At 38.0% G+C, this 24,749-nt stretch overlaps 1 protein-coding gene across 3 annotated transcripts in view; it reads right to left on the bottom strand.

Annotated features, from left to right (window-relative positions):
• LOC149841557 (uncharacterized) overlaps positions 1 to 20,773 on the bottom strand; it is a 28,721-nt gene extending 7,948 nt beyond the window's left edge. The window contains exons 1-3 of one of the 3 annotated variants that reach the window (XM_089998527.1): positions 20,570 to 20,773; positions 20,061 to 20,132; positions 19,886 to 19,960 (exon numbers count right to left, since the gene is read on the bottom strand). In XM_089998527.1, the coding sequence (XP_089854653.1) occupies positions 19,886 to 19,960; positions 20,061 to 20,132; positions 20,570 to 20,596 (174 nt within the window). In that variant the 5' untranslated portion in view covers positions 20,597 to 20,773. The remainder of the gene's footprint in view (positions 1 to 19,885; positions 19,961 to 20,060; positions 20,133 to 20,569) is intronic. The other 2 variants (XM_089998526.1, XM_089998528.1) reach the window with 2 other exon arrangements.
• Between the last annotated feature and the right edge of the window lie 3,976 nt (positions 20,774 to 24,749).

A 24,749-nucleotide genomic window follows, 5' to 3' on the forward strand; every position in this document is an offset into this window, starting at 1 on the left:
CTTAGCCTTTTCAAATCAAGAGAAATTTTAAAGAGTTTTTCAAGAGAAGATTTGTTTTCCAATGTTTGAGAAGGCACTCTATTTATTAGATAAACTGCGGTTAAGGAGGCTTTGACCCAAAATTGTTTTGGAATTTCTTTTGAAATAAGTAGAGTTCTAGTAGTTTCAATGATGTAACGATGTTTTCTTTCAGAAATCTCATTTGGTTGAGGGGTCCTAGGACATGATTTTTTATGAACAATTCAATGATTTTTTAGATATAGTTGAAATTCATTCGAAAGAAACTCTCTCCCAGAGTCAGAGCAGAAGACTTTAATGTTTGTTTTAAATTGATTTTTAACAAGATTATGAAAGTTTTTAAAACATGAAAAAACTTTGGATTTAAGTTTTATGAAGTAAATCCAAGTATGTCTACTAAAATCATCTATAAATGTAACATAATATGAATAACCACATTTTGACATAACAGGAGTGGGACCCCATACATCTAAATGCATTAATTCAAAATTTTCATGACATAGAGGTTCTAGATTCAAAAGGTATCATTGTATTTTTTCAAGTATACAATCTTCACATACAAAATTTTTATCTTTACAAAATTTTAACAAAAATGAAAAAAGAGATAATTTGGATATACTTGGATGTCCTAATCTTTTATGCCAAAGATCCAGATTAATGTCTTTGACATGATTACAAAATGAGTTTTTTGGTAAACAGAAGGAATCCATATAATAAAGGTCTCATCGTCTATGGCCTTGCCCAATCAGCTTCCCTAACTGAAGATCCTGCACCCAACAAGCCTTAAATGAGAAGAATACTTTACAATCGTAGTAAAAAAATTGAGAGATGGAAAAAAGATTTAAATTCAGTTTGAGAATAACTCTCACTTTTGGAACACATTTTTTTTTAAATATCATCAAGGTTTCCTATGCTTTTGACTTTTAAAGAGGTATCATCGGCAATTGACACATGAAAAATATGATTTAGTGCAATCGGATAAGAGAGACTCATTGTGAGTCATGTAGAAAGAGGCACCCGAATCTAAAATCCAAGAAGTCTTACCTGGAGGAGAAGAGATGGCGGCATCGGACGTAGAAGGAGTGGCCTTGAGAATGTGTGAGACTGCCTCTGCTATTTGGGCAAGGTTTAATTCATTGAAGTTGCTCCATTTTCTTGATTTTTGAGGCTCTTCACTTAAGATGGTTACCTTTTTTAAATTTTGGACACTCCGTTCTTATATGCCCTGGTTCCTTACAATGATGACAAATAATTTTACCTTTGTATCCTCCTCCATTATGTCCTTTCCCGTTGAACTTCTTCTCAAAGTGAGGTGGTTTATATGTTTTCACAAAGTTTCTAGGTCTTACCATGGCAAGAACCTCATTATTAGACTTAGTGCATTCCAAGTCTTGTCTCTTCTTGACAAATTTGAGCAAGTGCCTCACTTATAGAAGGAGTAGTGACCCTATGAAGTAAGGAAAATCTTACTTGCTCAAATTTCGATCGAAGGCCATAAAGAAAAGATAAAAGATTTTCTCTTTCGATTTGGGATCTTCTCATATCAATAGCCGAACATTTTCATTTTGGTTCCAACATAGCTAATTCATCTCAAATAAGGGATAAGATACCATAAAAGTCTCTCACACTCTTATCTCCTTATTTAGAATTACGCACATTATCTGAAGATAATAGAGTCTAGCCATATCCTTTTGGATAAAGGTACTTTTTAGAAAACTCCATGCATCACATGCCTTCTTGAACTTGATGATACTAGTGGCAATTTTAAACTCCATAGTATTCATAAACCATGAGGGTATTTGGGCATTGCTTGCTTCCCAATCTTCCATTTTATTTTGATATTCTTGCAAGGCTTTCTCCTTTTTTTCTTCGGACAAGGCCTTGACTTGATCTCCTTCTCTTCTTGTCAAAATGAGTTGTGGTTCACAAGTAGAACCACTAACAAAACCCCATAATTTTTTACCCTTGATGTGATTTTTCATCGACGTTGCCCACATCAAGCAATTGTTTTCATTGAGCTTGTAAGTGATGACGGTGGCAGACTCTCTCTCTCCCATGATGAATACTTGAATATTTGAGTAGAGGAATGATCAAAGAATTGAAGAGCACTTCTTCGCGTGAAGTAGATACGTGATTCACCTTTTCTTCAAAAACCTTACTCTGATACCATGAAATGAATCAAGAATGCACTAATACAATGCCAACAAAGGGCTACACAAGTGCACAACAAAGCCGCAATCACTAATGGATCGATTACAATCACATAAAAAGATAGAAAACACAAAGGCACAAAAGCCTATATGAGAAGGATTTTATATAAACACACAAAAATGCTTCTAAGAGCATTGAGAAACAATAAGTGAGGCTCTATATAGAGCCTCACTCAATAAGTGGGAGGCAGTCCAACGACTAGTTGGACTGTCTCCCAACAGTCATAATATGACTGTTTCAAAGATTTTAAAAAGAAAAAAAAAACTAAAAAGGAAAAAGAATATTACACTTAAGTCCCTACTATACAACATATAAAAAGATAGAAATATCCTTGTCAGGTATTTGTATACATATAATTTTAACATAGATGCTCATCACTCCTAGAAGATCTTACTTTACATCTCTAATCTGCTATACGATCATGACATAATGGCAACATGACGATATTTAACATGCCTCTGAAAAGACATGTTTTGTTCATATCGGGTCACGGGTCAAGGGAGCCAGACCCATAATCATGTCCTTTCATTAATGGCACATGTGTAATTATTCCTTGTTGTAATGTCATATAAATGAATAGATTAACAGCCGACTCCTGTAAGTGGAATCGGGTTTTCAGTGCAGCTCCTTCTCTCTCTCTCTCTCTGTTCCTCACCCTTCACGCATGGTAAAACTCTGGATGTATAAAATCTAACATGGTATCAGAGCCACGTTGGATCTAGGATTGCTTCCAAAGGTATGTCTAAAAAGATCGTTCAGTCTCCCAAGTCAGAAAAATTGATTCTCAATATTTTTTCTCCTTCTCAATCTTGATGTCTGATCACGTTCTTCTGTCAAAACCGATTCTGTCTCGTCATCCTATTCTCAACATATTTCTTGGCATCACCATCTTGATCAGATCTGATCTGATTCAGATCTAATCACGTCTCTCTGTTATTGATATATTTTGTGTTGTCTTCTTAGCTCTTAATCTGGCTCTAACTTATCTTGTTAATTAGATATGATCATAATCTGATCTGATCACGTAATCGGTTATCCATTAATCTCGTTTTATTCTTTCTTGATCAGATCTGAGCAGATTCAGATTTGGCTTCATTTGCCATTTGACTTTTTCATTCCTTTCATTCTTGAACGGCTTTAAATCAATATTGGATATGAGTTTTGCTTATATGTTCCTTTAAATTTTCGTACTCAGTGCTTCCCTGTTTATTCAAATCTGGATAATTACAAATATGATCAGAATTCAATCTCTAATCTAAATTAGATACCAGATTTGGATTTTGTTTCAGTTTTCCCTTCATTTTATTGTTTATTGTTCTTCACATAGCCTGATATAGTCCATTCTGCAAAAAAAAATGAAGGAGGTTCCAGTTGCTTTAGTCATCGGCGTGACTATTCTATCAGCAAAAAAAAAAGGTAAGAGGCTGCAGGAATTTCCTTGAAGTTGAAAGTTGTTTTGTTTGATATACTGATTTCTTTAGCTATTATCGGGTTGTGTGCTGGACACATTCTTATTATTGTGAAACATGGATTCATTTCCTACTCAGTCTGGTCTTTCTTCAAGCTTTCTCAGTCAACTCGTGTCTGAAAAATTAAACAACTCCAATTTCCTAACTTGGAAGAGGCAGATCATTCCTTTTATTAGGAGTCAGGATCTTTCTGGACATTTGGATGGATCTGTTCCAGTCCCTCTAGAGTTTATATCACGAGAAGAAAAGGACAGTAAATGAGCATCTACCACAGTATATGTTAGAAATCCAGAATTTATAGCTTGGATGAAAAAAGACCAGGCACTAGTTGCTTATATTACCTCTACGTTGTCACAAGAGGTGCTTGTGGCAATTCCAGATGGTTGTACTGCCATACAACTTTGGGACAGACTAGTTCAGACATATTCACAGGTTTCTCAAGCCAGGATTGTATTTCTTAAAAGGGAATTTCAGATGTTAAGAAAGGATTTCATGACTATCATGGAGTACTTGAACAAAATGAAGATCATCACAGATCAACTAGCAGTTGTTGGATGTGCAATGACTGATAAAGATATGGTACAACAAACTCTGAGTGGATTGGGGCCTGACTATCATATGATTGTTACTTCCTTATTATGTTTACCTGAGCTGCACAGATTTGAAGACCTGCGTGCAAAATTACTTCAATATAAGATAAACTTAAAAGGGTTTTCTGAATAATCATATATACATACAGGGACGCAAGATGTTCTTTCCACAGGGGTAGCTTATGGACGAGGACGAAAAAGTTATGATGTTAAGGGAAGGAGAGGACAAAGAAGAAGTGGACAAGGAGGCCGTGGACTATTACCTAACCCCAACATATATCTCTGTTAAATATGTATATGTAAATGAATATATTTCTGTACTGTATTGTACCACTTGTACAGCATACTGTACTGTATTGTACTACTGTACTGTATTGTACTGTATTGTACAGCATACTGTACTGTATTGTACTATTGTACTGTATTGTACAGCATACTGTACTGTATTGTACTATTGTACTGTATTGTACCACTCGTACAACATATAAATATCAATGGAAAGGGGAGAAGACATCATTGCCGCCCAACATTTTTTTTCTCTCTTCCCTCTTACCTCTCTCTCTATCTCTTGCTACGATAGTAAGGTGACTCCCACATCTGATTTCTCACATGGTATCAAAGCCAAGGGCGTGGTAATCACGATCATCTGGAAGGCCCCTAAGGACCTTGACGTGCGTTTTTGGGCGTTCTCAAGGAAAGTGTTTTTTTTTCATCTTTTCTCTGTTGTTTCTCCGTTGAATCACTATATTTCGACGTCGTTTCTTCATTTCCTCATATCGTGCATCTTTTCCTTCTTACATATTCTGTTATCCCCAATTTTATCAACCCTAATTTCTGTTTTCCCCAAATTTGGGAACCCTCATTTCTCAAAAGTGCCTCTTTTCTCAAACTTCTTGTGATTTCTTATCTATTTCTTGCAATATAGTTGATAAATCGTACATTCTGCACGATTAACTAAAAAATCATGATTTCCAAAACTCAAAAAGTTTCTGTCCGTACGGTTCTGTCCGTACAACCTACGAATTTCTGTCGTGCTGTTTGATTCATCTTTGATCTTCTTCCTTATGGATTCTAAAATCAGCCCCGGATTTCTTTCTCAACTTGTTTCTCACAAATTAACTCATGATAACTACTTACTTTGGAAACGCCAAATTCTGCCGTTTATCCGAAGTCATGGTCTTTCCGGGCATCTGGATGGGGGATCACCCGCCCCACCTATGACTATTACGCAAGAGGTAACTGGTAATGATGGGAAGGTGAGTTGCATTGCTATTCCAAATCCTGCGTATGATGTTTGGTTTCAGAAGGACCAATCTGTGGTTGCCTATTTGACTGCCACGTTATCTGATCGTATATTACAAACTATCTCTGACCATTTTACTGCTGCAGAACTATGGAGACATCTTGCTCACTCTTATTCACAGGTTTCTGAATCACGTGCACTTCAACTGAAATGGCAGTTCCAATCTATGCGAAAGGGAACTAAGACCATTACTGAATTTCTAGGGGATATCAAAATTATCATTGATCAGTTGGCCGCTATTGGATATCCTGTTTCTGACAGAGATGTTGTTCAGCAGGTATTGGGAAGCCTTGGGCCCCAATATCGTATGTTTTGCACTGCATTACAGGTTGCCTCTACACTTCCATGCTTTGAGGATTTACAGGCCAAACTCCTACAGTATGAAGTTAGTTTGACTCAAGATCATCTTATTGATGATCCTCATCCTGTCATGTTTACATCTGGGTCTACCTCATTTCGTCCACCTGCTGCTCATATGGGCCGTGGAGGACTCCTTCCTACTCCTACTGCTCCACCTGCCACTAGAGGTACCCGTGTCCCTACTTGCTTCCATTGCAACAAGCGTGGCCATGTGAAAGCAGATTGTTGGCACAACCCACAGAATCGCAACAAGGCAGGGAGGCCAGGACCAAGAGCTGGACAGATGAATGTTAGACAGTTTCAGGGGCAGCCGCAGGAAAATTTTCGAGCACATCAGGGTACTGATCAGGGACAGAGTGCAGGGTTGCCACATGATGTGCAACAAATTCTGATGACTGCATTTAACAACATGAATTTGCGTCAGAATGATGATGGAGTTTGGTATATTGATTCTGGAGCAGCCGCACATGTTACTTCTGATGCAGGTAAACTTTCCAACATGGTTCCTTATATTGGCACTGGCACTATTGTCACGGGAGATGGTTCCCACCACCCTATTTCTCATACTGGAAATGCATCTCTCTCTTTGTCACAATCTACACTACCATTGAAAAATGTCTTACTCACTCCTGCCATTGAGAAAAACATTTTATATGTTTCTAAATTGGTTGATGAAACAAATTCATCCATGGAATTTACTCCGTCTTCTGTTTGTCTTAAGGACCTTCGAACCAAGAAGATGCTCGCTAAGGGTGAACGACGCGGAAACATGTACGTCTTCGAAGCAGCCCCCGGGACTTTGAAGACGTCATCTACCGTGTCTCCATCTTTTCCTGCTTATTTGAGTCAGTCTTCTTCTGTTATGCAATGTAATAAGTCAGTTTCTTGGCATCGTCGGTTAGGTCATTGTAGTCAAGGGTTCCTTGACAAATTGTCTTCTCAGGGTTTTATTCCCAAAGTCAAATTAGATCATAAGTGTCCTAGTTGTAATGTCTGCAAGAGTCATGTACTTCCCTTTCAAAGTATCAATAAAAGAGCTTCCAAGCCATTTGAAATTATTCACTCTGATGTTTGGGGCCCAGCTCCTGTTTCATCTCTATCTGGCTCTCGTTATTATGTGTTATTTCTTGACTCTTTCACTCGTTACACTTGGATTTACTTTATGAAATCTAAATCTGAAGTGTTCAAACTTTTCAAACAATTCCATGCTCTTGTTCAGAACCTTTTCAATTCAAATATCACTTATTTCCAGTGTGATGGTGGTGGAGAATACATATCTCATGATTTTAGTGAATATTTAAAGGACCATGGCATCACACGTAACTCCTCTTGTCCTTACACTCCACAACAGAATGGAGTAGCAGAACGTAAGCATCGGCATATTGTTGAAACCGCGTTAAGTATGATGCACAATATTGATATTTCTTTCTCTCTTTGGACTGAGGCCTTTCACACTGCAGTGCATATCATTAACAGGTTGCCTATGGAATTATTAGGAGATCAGTCTCCTTATTATTTGCTTCACGGTTCTCACCCTTCTTATGATGATTTGCATGCTTTCGGATGCATTTGTTATGTCCATGTGGATCATTCTTTACGTAACAAGTTTCAGGACAGAGCAGTTCAGTGCAGATTTCTGGGATATGCCGATGGGTATAAAGGATATAGATGTTATGATCCTATTTTGGGTAAGATTAAGGTGTCTAGAAATGTTGTTTTTGATGATGACCATTTCAGCACTTGTGATACTTCTCAGGTATATGAGCAAACTACTTATGATCCATGGCTTTGTGATACTTTGCTATATGACTCTATCAGAGATCCTGTTGTTGATGAACCAATTCAGTTTGAAGTAGACAACTCCATCATCCAGGATGCACCTTCACGGTTTTCAGGTTTGGTTTATGCCCGTCGAGGAGCCCCTTCAACTCCATCTCACGAGGCTCCCCCTCTTCGACGATCCACACGTGAAAGGCATCCTATCCATCGTTGGGTTAGTTACAACAATTTTTCTCTTGACTTTCAGTTGTTTCTAACCAATGTGGCCAAAGAGAAAGAGCCGTCTACTTTTCATCAGGCAGCCCATTCTCGAGCTTGGGTTGAAGCTATGAACGAAGAAATGGCAGCACTTCATGAATGTCATACATGGGATATTGTTCCTCGACCTGTTGATAGAAATGTTGTTGGTTCCAAATGGGTTTACAAGATCAAGCGTAAACCAGATGGTAGCATTGAAAGATATAAAGCTCGCCTTGTTGCACGCGGATTCACACAACAATATGGGCAAGATTATGAGGAAACTTTTAGCCCTGTTGTCAAAATTGGCACCATTCGTGTGATCCTCACTTTGGCACTTCAGCATGGTTTGTCTCTTAGCCAGTTGGATGTCAAGAATGCGTTCCTACATGGGGACTTGAAGGAAGAGGTGTATATGGAGCAACCTCCTGGATATAGTGAACATGATGCGGCTACATGGGTTTGTAAATTGAGAAGGTCTCTTTATGGTTTAAAACAGGCATCTCGGTCTTGGTTTGAGAGTTTCTCCATGGAAATTCAGCAGCATGGCTTTTCTAAGAGTATACTTGATCATTCTTTATTTATGTATAAGAATGATCATGTTACTACTTGGGTTCTTATATATGTTGATGACATCATTATCACTGGGAGTGATGATGCACATATTGCCTTGGTCAAGTCTTTACTCATGGCCAAATTCAAGATGAAGAACTTAGGCCCATTGTGATACTTCTTGGGAGTTGAAGTCGATAGACAAGATGATCGACTCACTCTAAGTCAACACAAGTATACTCTTGACATTCTTCACACCACTGGTATGATTAATTGTAAACCTCTCAGCACCCCATCTGTCTTAAATCATAAGTTTAGTGCAAAAGAAGGCCAATTATATCATGATTCCACTTTATATCGCCGCATTGTTGGTATGTTGCAATATCTTACATTTACAAGACCTGACATTGCTTATGCTGTAAATCAAGCATCTCAGTTTATGCATGCTCCCACTGATTGTCATATGGAATGTATTAAGCGTATTCTCAGATATCTGAAAGAGACTATTGGAGATGGATTGCTCTATCACAAAGATGAAAGCTTCACTACAGGACACTGTTTACTTACATATTGTGATGCAAATTGGGGTGGGGACCCTGATGAGCGTAGGTCGGTTTCAGGATATTGTGTTTTTATTGGCCCAAATATTGTCACTTGGAGTAGTAAGAAACAAAAGGCCATTGCTAAATCCAGCACTGAGGCAGAGTACAGGGCAATGGCAGCAGGGACAGCTGATGTCACTTGGGTACGGCATCTTCTTCAAGAGTTGAATGAACCTATCTCTTCCTCTCTGCTTTTATGTGATAATCAAAGTGCCATTAATATTTCTTTTAACCCTATTCATCATTGTCGCACGAAGCACATTGAGATTGATCAGCAGTTTGTTAGACAAAAGATTGAAACAGAAGAAATTGAGGCTTCGTATGTCAGATCAGAAGACCAAGTAGCAGACATCTTCACCAAAGGATTGGTTAGTCATCAATTTTGGTTACTTAAGGGCAAGTTGAGCATGATTGAAGATCATCCTCAACTTGAGGGAGGTTGTTAAATATGTATATGTAAATGAATATATTTCTGTACTGTATTGTACCACTTGTACAGCATATTGTACTGTATTGTACTACTGTACTGTATTGTACTGTATTGTACAGCATGTTGTACTGTATTGTACTATTGTACTGTATTGTACTGTATTGTACAGCATACTGTACTGTATTGTACTATTGTACTGTATTGTACCACTCGTACAACATATAAATATCAATGGAAAGGGGAGAAGACATCATTGCCGCCCAACATTTTTTTTCTCTCTTCCCTCTTACCTCTCTCTCTATCTCTTGCTACGATAGTAAGGTGACTCCCACATCTGATTTCTCACAATCTCAACTCACAGCAGAGGCCAATTCCTACTTGTTTTCTGTGTAATAAAAAGGGGCACATCAAAGCTATTTGTTGGTTTAATCTCCTAAATAAAGGAAAACAACATAGACTGAAGCAAAGAGAGTAACAGATAGCACAAAGGCCAGCGGAGAAGGAAAAGAGTTGTTGTTGTCAGCTTTAGCAGGATTAAATCTGAAACAGAATGAGCAAGGTACTTGGTATGTAGACTTTGGGGCAGCGACTCATGTTACTGGTGATGCTGGTAACCTCCTAAACCTTGTTCCTTACATTGGTAGAAATAGTATAATTACTGAGGATGGATCCCACCATTCTATCTCTCATATTGGAAATTTCGTTATACCTATGTCAAAGTCCTCTCTTAGTCTTTCAAAGGTTCTTTATGCTCCTAACATCAAGAAAAACATTGTTTTTGTTTCTAAACTTATTGATGATATCAATGCTTTAGTTGAATTTACTCTCTTTTATGTTCTTGTCAAGGATCTCTGCACGAGAGAGACGCTCGCTAAAAGAAAACGACAAGGCAATATATATGTTTTTCAAGAAGATCCTTCTGCTCGTGTTCGTCCTGTTGACCCAAACTTGAAGCTCTCCTCATCGTCGTCCTCTGTGATTCCCACATGTGTTTTTAGTGTATCTGAATCCAATAACCCAAATATTTGGCATGGTCGTTTACGTCATTGCAGTAGTAGTTTCATTGAGAAGCTTGTCTCAAATAACCTCATTCCCAAGTCTATTTTAGGAATAAATGTCAATGACAACAAATGTTCAAGTTGTCTCTTATATAAGAGTCATGTTTTACCTTTTCATTCTATCAATAAAGGAGCTTCAAGACCTTTTGAGATTATTTGTTCTGATGTTTGGGGGTCTGCCCCAGTTGCTTCTATATATGGAACTAGATATTATCTTATATTTGTTGATAGTTATTCTCGCTATACTTAGATTTTCTTCATGAAACACAAGTCTGAGACCTTCAAGTTGTTCCAAAATTTTCACTCTTTTGTCAAAAATCAATTTTCTCAAAACATTCTTTGTTTTCAATGTGATGGAGGAGGTGAATTTTCTTCAATTGGCTTTACTAACTTTCTTAAAAGTAATGAAATAAGAAGGGTGTCTTGCCCTAACACACCTCAGTAGAATGGGATTGCTGAAAGAAAGCATCACCATATTGTTGAGAGTGCTATGAGTATGATACATGATAGTAATCTTCTGATTACTTTATGGACAAAAGTCTTTCATTCAACAGTCCATGTAATAAATTAATTGCCCATGACTATTTTGAAGAACAAGACTCCTTACTTTTCCCTATTTGAAGTTCATCCCAACTATCATGATTTGAGCGTGTTTGGTTGTATATGTTATGTTCATATTGACAGTTCAATGAGACATAAGTTTCAGGACAAGGCTTTGAAGTGCAGGTTTGTGGGCTATGCAGATGACTATAAAGGATACATGTGCTATGATCCCATGACCAAGCACATCAAAATATCAAGAAATGTTATCTTCGATGAATTAAATTTTGATCGTCGATGCATTAGTCCTAAATCAAATTCCAGAGTTGAGGTCTATCATTCTTGGTTGAATTCTGAACTTTTCTCTGGTACTAATGATGTTTGTCCTTCAGATTGTGATCAAAAGGATAAAGAATTTATGTCTGCTGATAAGTTGATGGTACAGGAGAGTACAGAGCCATCCTTGGACCCAAAAAGGTATAAAGGTTTTGTTTACACATGACGAGGAAGAGAGGCGCCCAATATTGTTAATCAGGAAATGGATACATCCTCTACATCCACTTCTACTTTTGATGTTAGAAAATCCACTCGCTCTCATCATCCGATAGAAAGATGGGTCAGTTATGAAAAAATTTCACTGGACTTTCAACTTTTTCTAACTGCTTTGAGCAAGGAAGATGAACCCACAACATTTTCTCAAGCATCAAATTCTAAAAGATGGATTGAAGCAATGAATGAAGAAATGGAGGCTCTACATGAATGTGGTACCTGGGATGTTGTTCCAAGACCACCTGACAGAAATGTAGTTGGATCAAAATGGGTATACAAAATAAAGTACAAACCGGAAGGGACTATAGAAGGGTACAAGGCGAGACTTGTAGCCAAAGGATTTACACAGGAGCAAGGACATGATTATGATGAGCAAGGTTGTTAAATGCGATGAGGCGAAGCGAGGCGTAAGCCTCGAGGCGTTGAAGCGTAAGCTTCATGATCAAAATAATAAAATATATAATATTAATAAAATAATAAAAATTTTAAATAAAAACTACTAATAAATGACAGTATAAAATAAATTTTGTCCTCACAAGATCAATTAAGTTCCAAATTCTCATAGTGAAACTTTGAGAAACCAGAGTTTGAACCTAGAGCTTCCCTCTACATTGGTCTAAACTAGAGCTTTAATGTCATTTTTACCCGAAATCGCGAAAAATAAGAAGAAAAATTATAGAATCAAATTGACCATCATGCTGAAAACTCATCGAAATCCATCTAAGAACGAAGAAATAAAGAAAGGAGATGAGCAAACAGGGGAGGAAGGGTGGTGGTGCTACCTCAGGCCATGCCAATACGGAGTTTTATCCTTCCAGATTAATTGATAACATTCCTTGGAAATACAATACAGAATTAAGCATATAGGTAAGTCTGGATTTCGAGCAACCAACTGATGTTTAATGGCTCAGTCATAATGAATAAAAATTAAGGCAAACCTCATTAGTTATCAGGCAAAGACATTATGACAAACCCCATGCAGATGCATAACCCAAAACCGACCGGTGCATAAAATTTCCAAGAAATTATTTTTTCATCTTGCCCATTATTAACTTCTTTTTTTCCTTTTCAATCAGTTGAGTTGTGAATTGGACAGAGGAAATAGAACAAGCTCCAGTTCAATGAAGCCAACATATGAGATCGAATGGCTACGACAAGCAACACACGAGAAGCATGACCCATCATTTTCCCAGCCGTCCAACCAAGGAAGTGCAAAGCAAGGAGCAAAACTCCATGGATGCGTTGAAGGCCCAGAATCCAAGTTGCAGGAGAAGAGTCAAAAAAGCGTTAGCAAGCACAGAAACGAGAGAAAAAAGGCTGACAGGAACTGGCCCTACCCCCGATGGTTTGCTTTCGAGTGCTGATAACCCTTGCCGGCTGCTAGCTTATTGTGTATCGGCTTCATAAATTAAGTAAACAACAGGATAAAACTGAGAACACCTCACTGCAATGCCTAGGCTTGAGTGTGCGCTTCGCCTCTGAAGCGTACGCTTCAGGTACTGACGCGTACGCCTCTCACAACACTGATGATGAGACCTTTAGTCAAGTGGTGAAAATGGGAACAATCAGAGTCATTCTCTCTTTAGCTATTGAACATCAATGGACAATTAGTCAACTTGATGTCAAAAATGCCTTTCTCCATGAAAATTTGGAGGAAGTATACATGAAACAACCCACTGGCTATGCAGAAGACAATCCTACAAAATACGTATGCAAATTAAAAAGGGCGATATACGGGTTGAAGCAGGCATCCCGTTCTTGGTTTGATAGTTTCTCTCTTGAAATACAAAAATATGGTTTTAGGCGATCTCTCATTGACCATTCCTTGTTTATATTCAAGAACCAAGACATAGTTACTCTGCTGTTGATATATGTAGATGATATTATCATCACAGGTAACTCCAAAGTGCATATTGAGGAGGTCAGACATCTCTTGAATCAGATATTCAAAATGAAGGATCTTGGTAAACTACAATACTTCCTTGGAATTGAAGTTGACAATACTTCTGAAGAAATGACTCTCACTCTACATAAGTACACTATTGATGTTCTCAATAAGGCAGGTATGAAAGATTGCAAACCCTTGGGAACTAGGGATGGCAGTGGGGCGAGGCGGGGCGGGGGACAAGGTTTCCACCCCCGCCCCGCCTCAAAATTTTATCCTCCACCCCCGCCCCGCCTCCGCGGCAGGAATGGATTTTATCCTCCACCCCCGCCTCCATCCCCGTTTCATACCCTTCATCCCCGGTCCAAACGGGGATGAGGCGGGGCGGGGCAGGGCGGGGATATTGCGGGGAAAAGTGGTCGGGGCAGGGATTAGGCGGGGATCGTGGCGGGGATGGGGCGGGGCGGGGAAAAGTGCACATCCACCCCCGCCCCGCCTCCGCGGCGGGGATGGATTTTATCCTCCACCCCCGCCTCCATCCCCGTTTCATACCCTTTATCCCCGGTCCAAACGGGGCGAGGCGGGGCGGGGCCCCGCTTTCCCCCGGTCCACTGCCATCCCTATTGGGAACTCCTAGTGTCCTTCACCAGAAACTCAGTTCTCAATATGGAGATCTATATGAGAATCCTATAAAATATTGTAGCATAGTAGGCATGTTGCAATACCTTACTTTCACTCGACCTGATATTGTTTACTCAGTAAATCAGGTATCTCAGTTCATGCATGAGCCATGTGAAGGGCATATGGAAGCAGTTAAATGGATACTTCGGTACTTGAATGGAACAGTTGGGGATGGTCTTTTGTATAAGAGAAAGACAAATGAGCAAAATGCACATGAAATTACTGTCTATATTGATGCAGACTGGGCGGGAGACCCAGATGAACGTAGATCGGTATCCGGCTATTGTGTGTTTGTTGGGATGAATTTGGTTTCTTGTAGTAGTAAGAAACTAAAAGTTGTTGCTAGATCAAGTACAGAAGCCGAATATAGGTCAATGGCAGCTGCTACTGCTGAAGCTACTCGGATTAGGCACTTACTGACAGAAGTGGGAGAATCGATCTCTCGATCTCTTCTTTTATGTGACAATCAAAGTGCCATCAACATGTCCTTTAATCCCATTTATCACAGTCGTGCCAAACACATCGAAATAGATCAACATTTTGTGAAACAAAAGGTAGAAGAGAAAGAGATTGAGCCTGAATTTATACGAACTACAGATCAAGTGGCTGATATATTCACAAAAGGATTGACCAAAGACAGATTTTGGATGTTGAAAGGCAAGTTGTTCATGGTTCAGAACCATGCACAACTTGAGGGAGGGTGAAAAGACGTGTTTTGTTCATATCAAGTCACGGGTCAAGGGATCCAGACCCGTAATCATGTCCTTTCATTAATGGCACATGTGTAGTTATTCCTTGTTGTAATGGCATATAAATGAATAGATCAGCAGCCGACTCCTGTAAGTGGAATCGGGTTTTCTCTGCAGCTCCTCTCTCTCTCTCTCTGTTTCTCACCCTTCACGCATGGTAAAACTCTGGATGTATAAAATCTAACAACCTCTTGGCCTAAGGTTATTTTGCAGTAGTAGTAACATGGCAGAGATAATTCCATACTTTGATGTCTCCCCAAATGTCAATGGGTTTGGTTGACTTCAAATATGAGAATTTCTACCAATCATTGTCCTTTACTTTATGATAGAATTAATTCCTAAAAGATAATATGGAGAAAATGCAGCTAAGAAATGATGAGAGGCTACCATGAAGGCTTCAATAGCTGCCCTTTTGATGTGATGGAAACAATCTATCCTAATGAGTGGTCCATACAGTACTTGAGATTCCAGGGCATTATTGGCAAATTGGGGGATGATTGAAATTCCAACCCCTCCCCCCCCCCACACACACACACACAACTTGAGAGGGAGCTTTAGAGGAATATGTAGAAAGTGTATGACACACTTATTTATTATGGTTTAGGGGTATTTTGGTCTCTTCACAGCCCATGCGATATTTTTCAACATTGTGTAAGGGGGCAATGTTGTTCTTAGAATATTAATTTTAGTTATGCTGACATAATATAACCTTGATGCATGAGAAATCTCTCTCTCTCTCTCTCTCTCTCTCTCTCTCTCTCTCTCTCTCTCTCTCTCTCTCTCTCTCTCTCTCTCTCTCTCTCTCTCTCTCTCTCTCTCTCTCTCTCTCTCTCAGAAACTCCTTTTATTAGCCGTGCTAATCCTCAAACTGTTTCATATATTGGTGGTTCAATTAATGATCTAAGCAGTGAAAAGCGCTAGTCGGCCTAAGTGTCAGTCCCTAAAAGGCCTAGGCATGACAAGCTGGCCTAGACAGGACCAAGAAAACATAAAATAATATATATATATATCAAATTCTTAAAATCAATAGAAATTATATATTCAATGCAATTTATGAAGCTAAACAACTGAAAAAAAAACATAATTCATGAACGAATCTAAACAATTAAAATATAATTACATTTTTAATATTCAAATCCTTTCAAACAAATATTTGTTTAGCTACATCACCTAGAGATCACAAAAGAACATAACTATTTAAAATTTAAAAAAATAGAATAGCTTAAATGTTTTATAATACATTATCAAAGCATGAATATAATGTTTCAAACATTATAAAACGACAAATATAAAGTAACAACCTTGGTGCTCCCCACCTAGGTACTCGCCTAAGCACCTAGGTGCTCCTAGGTGGTAGGCTTGTGCCTAGGTAGCCTAGGAAGCTTAGGCAGGATTTGACTACTAAGTTAATGATCAATGATTTAATGTATGGCTTTGTGTTTTACTTAAAGTTTTTTTTCTTTTAGAATGCCAAGAAGAAGACAATGTTGGTATGTTAAGCTACTAGAGCAAAGAATAGAAGAATTATTCCATGAACTGCTAAGAACTAATGATAAAGATGGCATTAAGGTGAAATAAAGATGGCATATTAACACAAATAAGCCAAGCAACCAGGACACTGAAAAGACCTAAAGACATAACAAAGTAGAACAAAAGTACATAAGGCCTACTATGAGCCAATAACCATAATATTAATCAATGTTGTAAGTATTGTACCATTCGTTACTATGGGGAATATCGATATGAAACACACTCGTATCACGATATGAGTGTGTATCGTATTTGTATCATATGTATCATACTATACAGGATATATCATACGATACAGGTTCACCGTACTTAAAAAAGGGATGAATCATAATTTTTCAGTTTTGGGTTTTAAAGACATCTTGAGGACTGACTTCCACTTTTATGTAGAAGCCATTAGAGAGGTATCTACGCACCCTAGGACTCGTGAGAGCGATTTGAAGGTCGATATGTGCACAAGGGAGAAGGTTTTTGCGGTTTGTTTAAGTAAGAGTGTAGTTCCACCATTTTTCTACTTAAGGAAGTGGGTTAAGGTAAAAAAACTTTACTCTTTGCTTCTTATTGAGTTTTTTCTTGGGAATATGGCATCAAATGATCCGACAAGGCAATGGGGCACTCAAGTAATGAGTGAAAACCAATTAAAATTGAGTAGAACTATTTTCATATTGTTTTTTTCAGGCGGTATCTCTCGGCTGAAGCATCATTTAGCTGAGACACATCTCAATGTTGTGGCTTGCACGTCAAGAAATTTGTCAGATGTCTTAAAATGGCAATGTCAATAATTACTCACTGATCTGAGAGAAAAAAGAGAGTGAGGCAGAAATAGAATATGTGTAGCCCTGGGAGGACGAAGATGAGCTCCTTACTTCTGATTCTACAACCCCTAGCATAGCATCAGAAGTAAAAAGTTTTGTAGTGAAGGGGAAAGGTGTGGCTGGTGCTAGTAATAGTAGTGTCGCAGACCAAAAAGAAGAAGAAGAGGAGGAGAAAGAGTATGAGAGATTTCTTCGAGAGGAGGTAGAGCTAGAGACTCTATCAAGAGCTTTTTCCTTCATAGGATTGCCTCTGGGACGCAACCTGACATTTGTACTGCTACAACTCCTCAACATTTAGTCACGCAGGCGAATGTCGCAGTTGGGAGTTAGTTCTATGACACTTGCATTTCTTTCAATGCGGCAAATTATTTTCATTTCTAGTTCATGTCAGATGCAATAACCAGTATTGGGCCTGAATAACATGCCTTGAGAGGAAAAATTTAGATACTAATGTGAATGAAGTGAAGACATATTGTGATGAGATGAGGTAGTTATGAAAAGAAACTGGGTGTAGCATCATGGCAGATGGGCGGACATACAGAAAGTCAAAGACCTTGATAAATTTCTTTGTTTATTGACCCAAAGGAACTATGTTTTTTAAGTCAATTGACTTGTCTGATACGCCCAAGACAATAGATGTATTGCTCAGGGTATTTGATCAGATTATGGAAGAAGTTCAACCTTAAAATATTGTTTAATTCATTACTGATAATGCAACAAATTATATGGCAACATGTAAAGAATTGACAGAAAATTATGAACCCCGTGTGTTGCCCAATGCATAGACCTTATGCTTGAAAACATCGACAACATGGATGAGATAAAGACGGTTGAATGTTGTCAAGAAATTACAAAATTTATTTACAATTATGCATGGATTTTGACCTTGATGAAAAAGTATAGTGATGCTGAGTTGATTCATAGTGCAATTAATAAATTTGCTATAATTTTTTTGGCAATGCAAAGACAAGTAAAGAATAGAACTATACTAAAAAAATGTTTTCATCAGATGAGTGGAATACATGCTCCCGTACATAAAAAAGAAAGTCAAGAGAAATTGTAGATATCTTATTTAAAAGTGAATTATGAGATTCATGTGTGAAGTTGTTGAGAATCACTATACCTTTGGTGAAGGTGCTTTGATTGGTTGACAATGCAGACAAATCGGCTATGAGTTATCTCTATGAAGCCATGGATAAGGCAAAAGAAGTCATTAGAGATAATTTGAATGGGAAGAAAAATTGTATATCCCTATATAGAACATCATTGATCATAGGTGGACTAGGCAACTTCATCAACATCTTCATGTTGCAGCATATTATTTAAATCATGCATTTAGATAATCTTTTATATTTAAAATGGACAAGTCAACAAGGAATTATTGGATGGCATTGAAAGGTTGAACCCTGATTATAGCGTTAAAGATCAAATTCATAAGGAAATGAAATTTTATGATAATGCATTGTATTATATGGGGAGACCTGCAGTAGTGTGAAACCATGTCACGATGTGTCCACGTAATTTATTTTATCTATTTTAATTTTAATTTCATATTGTTATTTAGTTATAATGTTTTGTATTATTGTATATGTTATTGTCTTATTGATTTCTCATTTTTTTTTCTAGACATGGTGGGTCAAGTTTAGAAGTGATGTTTCAAACTTGAGAGCTTTTGTTATTCATATTCTTAGTCAAACGTGTAATGCAAGAGAAATTTGAGCGTCTTTGAGCAAATATATACAAAATGAAGAAATAGATTAAAGTACAAAAGGCTTAATGACCTCGTTAAAGGTATATAAATTTATAAAGTTTAATTGTTATTTTCATGTGTTTATTTAAAGTTTTTTATATCATACAAAACTCAAATAATTTTAATTCTTTTATGTCATCTTTTTAGGCAACTAAAAAAGTTATCATCAAGGAGGTATAAAAAGCAATTTAATCCCATTAGTTTGAAAAAATTTTATGTATTGAATGCATGGGTTCAAGAAGAATCAGACATTCTAAATAAAAAGTGCATTCACTGGATAAACGTGGAAAGAGCTCAGGAGTTAGATGATGAATAGCCCACGTACATTGGAGATGATATAAATGTGGAAGAAGGAGAAGAAGATAATGATGATGATGATGATTGATGGTTATTTTTAAAAAACTTGGTTATTCTTTCATGTGTTATTTTTAAAAAACTTGGTTATAACATAAATGCTTCATATGTGATTTTATGGTTGTATTTTGTGCAATTCATCATTGTTTTATGTGTTATGGTTTTTTTTTTTTTTTGCTAATTTCTCATAATTTTTTTTGAATTTTTTAGAAAATTTTATTAAAATTTAAGATTTTTTATGGTATGATAAAATACTTATTTTGGACTCGACAGATACCGATACGGGTAACGATCCTATACTTACAACCTTGGTTTTAATTATTTTCTAGTCAAAGTATACGATCAAATACTATACAAACAAAATCAGGAAAAGGGAGAAAACCAAAAACAGAAAAAACAAGTACAGGATCAGAAAGTACGGCTAACCTTAGCTTCAGCTAAGGCCATGACAAGTTCTTCAGGAGTATCTTTACGGATAGCTTTTTCATCAATGTCTGCAGTCTACATAAAAATAACAAAAATGGAAGTAAAAAAGGAATGGAAAACGAGAGAAGGGAAAAGATGATTATGATGTATGCGAAGAGATGGATTGAGAACGAACCATAACAGTGAAGTCGTACCCCATATCTGCTAAAATTTGTTGACGAGATCGTGATTTAGAGCCCAATATAATCTGCACCAGACTTCACAACGTCACCATTAATGGATGCATACATCAACGGGAAGGACGGAAGGTGAAGCCACCACACGTGGGGGAGAGAGAATCAATAGGATTATAACAGATAACAGTCGTGCTCTCCTTTTTCATGCCATCGCTACGACCACTGTCTTCCCCCTTCTAGAGAGAGAGAGAGTAGAAGGGGATAGCAGTCCACAGCAGCTAGGTGTTGCCACTTGACAGACCGAAACACGATGGGATGCAATGCCACAAAAAACGCATTCTCACGTTAAAACAAGCACTCTAACCATGCCAAATATGTATATCGGCGAAGAGGATTTTGCGTCCTCTGGAAAAGATCTGAGCATCGACATAAATGACAACAAACTATAACCGTCCCGTCACTTGAGGTCGGCCCCTCGAATGACGGAAGAAGAGAGGCAACAAATTACCTTGAAAGACGAACGGACAGGAGACATCTTCGTTTCTGTGCGACACCGGGAATCTTTGCCTCCCAAGTTCCCCGTTCCAAAGATAACTCAGCTATAACGTGAATGTGCGGATAAAGGGAATGAGAGGTGAAAAAGGATAGCTGCCTCATCCCCCTACCCGGGTATGAATTTTTTTCATAATCGTCCCTACCTTACAAACTCCGACGGGGTACACTGCCGGTCCCAAGCCCGGATAGAGGAAGGTTGCGGTAGGCCTGTGACAGCCAGCATAAAAACTTAGTCATACCCTATGAAAATGAACCAATATGAGAATTTCGTTAGGGGGAACGCCGCGCTGTACTCTCTAGGCCCGGAGGCAGTGATAAATGGGTAAAGGTTGCTAGGTCGTCGCCCAGAAGCGACGCGTCACACCGGCGCCCGGGTATGGTGTCAAATAGGCAAGGGTTCCCTCACTTTGTTGGACGGGTGAGGGTAAAGAAGTTAGTCCAAGACCATAAAATTATGGTTAGCCACTTGGAACATAGAGTCTTTAACTGGTAAGTTGATAGAGTTAGTAGATGTTATGTGTAGGAGAAAGATTGATATTTTATGTCTACAAGAGACCAAATGGGTAGGTGAGAAAGCAAAAGTGATAGAACCTTGGGGATATAAGATTTGGTATACAGGAATAAATAGGAATAGAAATGGAGTAGGGATTGTTATGAGTCGCCAGTTTATAGATAATGTAGTTGAGGTCCGTAGGAAGGGTGATAGAATTTTATTTATTAAATTAGTATTAGGTACAGATATTATTAATATTATTAGTGTTTATGCACCTCAAGTAGGTTTAGATGATTCCATTAAGCATCAATTTTGGAAAGATTTAGATGGAGTAGTACAAGGGATATCTTATGGAGAAAAGCTTTTCATCGGCGGTGACCTTAATGGACATGTAGGCATTAGTAGGGATGGATTTGAGAGTATCCATGGAGGCTATGGTATAGGAGAAAGAAATTAAAGTGGAGAAAGGATTTTAGATTTTTGTTTGTCCTATGATATGATCTTAGCAAACACTTGGTTTAGGAAGAGGGAGTCTCACCTAGTAACATTTAAAAGTGAGGTTAATACGAGTCAAATAGATTTTTTCCTACTTAGAAAGAGAGATAGGGGTTGTTGCATCGATTGTAAGGTTATACCGAGAGAAAGTGTAGCTACACAACATAGAGTCTTAATTTTAGATATTAGAATTAGACAATGCCGCAAAAGGGATAGACATAGGATAGATCCTAGAATTAATTGGTGGACACTGAAAGGAGCTAAACAAGGAATGTTTGTAGAGCAGGTAGTTAAGGAAGTTGATTGGTGTCTCGAGGAGGATTCAGAATCAATGTGGAATAAGATAGCGGGTGGCATGAGAAAAGTGGCTAAGGAGGTATTGGGTGAGTCTAAAGGCGGTGCACCACTAGGAAAGGATACATCATGGTGGAACGAGGATGTTAAATTAGCTATTAAGGTTAAAAGAGAGTGTTATTGAAATCTAAGTAAGAGTCGTGATAATGAGAATTTGGAGAAGTATATGTTAGCAAAGAAGGAAGCTAAAAAAGTTGTTCGAAACGCGAGGGCTAAGGTATATAAGGAGGTTTATGACAAGTTGGATACCAAAGAAGGCGAGAAGGATATTTATAGGCTTGCAAAGATGAGAGATAGGAAATTGAAGGATTTGGGTATGGTTAGATGTATCAAAGATGAAACGCAAAGGGTTTTAGTCAAAGATGAGGAGATTAAGGAGAGATGGAAAGATTATTTTGATAAGCTATTTAATGATAGTCATGCTCAAGATCTTGGAGACTTCTCCATTCCTTTTCATGAGATAAATCGTGACTTCATGCGCAAGATTCAAAAGAAAGAAATTGCAGAGGCTTTGAAGAAAATGAAATCAAGAAGGGCAGTTGGTCCAGATGGTATACCTATCGAGGCTTGGAAATGCTTGGGAGAGAAAGGTTTAAAATGGTTGACAAATCTTTTTAACTTGATTTGGCGAACAAATAAGATGCCTAATGAGTGGAGGAAGAGTACTTTGGTGCCTTTATATAAGAATAAGGGTGATATACAAGATTGCACAAACTATCGTAGTATAAAACTCATGAGTCATACTATGAAACTTTGGGAGAGGGTGATTCAGTCTAGGTTGAGGAAGGTTGTCATGATATCGGAGAATCAGTTTGGTTTTATGCCTGGAAGATCAACTATGGAAACTATACATCTTCTTAGACAACTTATTGAAAGATATAGAGGGAGGAACAAAGATTTGCATATGGTTTTTATTGATTTAGAGAAGGCATACAATAGAGTACCTAAGGACGTTCTCTGGTGGACAATGATGAAGAAAGGTGTTTCTCTCAAGTACATTAGTATAATTAAAGATATATATGAAGGAGTAGTAACCAATGTCCGCACTTGTGGAGGGGTGACAACCAATTTTCCGATAACGGTTGGGTTACATCAAGGATCTGCTTTAAGCCCTTTCCTATTTGCGATAGTGATGGATGAGCTTACGAGATCAATTCAAGAAAATGTACCGTAGTGTATGTTGTTTGTTGATGATATTGTTTTGATTGATGAGTCTAGAGCTGGGGTTAATGCTAAGTTAGAATTATGGAGACAAACATTGGAAGCTAGAGGTTTTAAGTTGAGTAAGAGTAAGACTGAATATATGGAATGTCGGTTTAGTAAGCAACGAAGTAGTGATGGGAGTGTAGTGAAGCTTGGTGAGCAAGAAATACCGGTGAATGATTATTTCAAATATTTGGCATCCATCATTCAAAAGTATGGAGAAATTGATGGAGTTGTAAATCATAGGATAAAGGTTGGGTGGATGAAATGGAAAAGTGCAACTGGAGTGTTGTGCGATCGTAGAATGCCATTGCGGTTGAAGGGAAAGTTTTATAGGATGACTATTAAACCCGCTTTACTATATGGTACGGAATGTTGGGCTGCCAAGAAACATCATATTAAAAAAATGAGTGTAGCTGAGATGCGGATGCTTAGATGGATGTGTGGAAATACAATAAAAGATAAGATTCATAACGAGGAGATACGCAAGAAGGTAGGTGTTGCACCCATTGAAAATAAGATGCGAGAGAATCGTTTACCGTGGTTTGGACATATTCGGCGAAGGCCTAATGATGCACCAGTTAGAAGGTTAGAGAAATGGAAAAATATATTAGTTAAAAGAGGTCGGGGTAAGCCTAGGAAGACTTGGATGAAGATGATAGGAAAGGATATGAATGCTTTGAACCTCACCGAGGACATGGCATTGGATAGAAATGATTGGAGGAAAAGGATTCATGTGGAAGACCCAAAATGAATTTCTTTTTTAGTTCATATCGCTGACCCCAATTGTTTTGGGATGAAGGCGTAGTTGTTGTTGTTGTTTGTCCCTACCTTACAGAGAGTACTTTATAAAACATCCCTATTTTAATTGATTTGTAAAAGAGGGCATTTTTTATGCTGGGGTGCTGCACGCTGACAGACACCCATTTCAATGTTTTTGGAGATGGAGATCTCAACGTTCTCTCACGTTGTCTTGAAAACCCTAGGACAAATGCACTATTACGTTAGGTGACGTTTAGTTAACTCCGGTAAAGGTGAACCAGGGTTGGTTTAGATTTTTTTTTCTGAAAGGAGTTGGTTAAGAAGAAGCCATTTTAAAAAAGTTCATCCTTTCTCAATCATTACATGGAACTCTCTGACTCTCTCTTACCATCTGGTAGGCCCAGTTTGTGCAAGTCACTATGTGATGGGACATTGCAAGTTCAAACTCCACTGATGGCTTGTTGAATAACTGTCTGGTAGTATGAGCCGAACTGTTTAGGTTGGGTTGGCTAAAGGCTGTTTGTAAAAGAGAGGGGCTCTAATTCCTCCAGCTCTGTTATGAAAAAAAAAAAACTCTCCTGCCCTCATCCACTTTGAAAAAGAGGTATTTCTCTCACATTTTTTTTATTCAAAATTTAATGGCTATAAAAACACTAAAATTTCAAAACATAAAATTTTCTTATTAAAAATATAATCTGAGGGTTGATCTTTAATAATTTGACTATCTTGAACACATATGTAAGGTCAAATTGAGTCAAGAACCTATGAGTTCCAGCTCTACATCCCCACCAAAGACATATCCCAGTTATTTTTCTTCCCCTTGTCA

The sequence above is a fragment of the Nuphar pumila genome, chromosome 3, assembly GCF_984573655.1.
Source record: "Nuphar pumila chromosome 3, dmNupPumi1.hap1.1, whole genome shotgun sequence".
Lineage (NCBI taxonomy): Eukaryota > Viridiplantae > Streptophyta > Magnoliopsida > Nymphaeales > Nymphaeaceae > Nuphar > Nuphar pumila.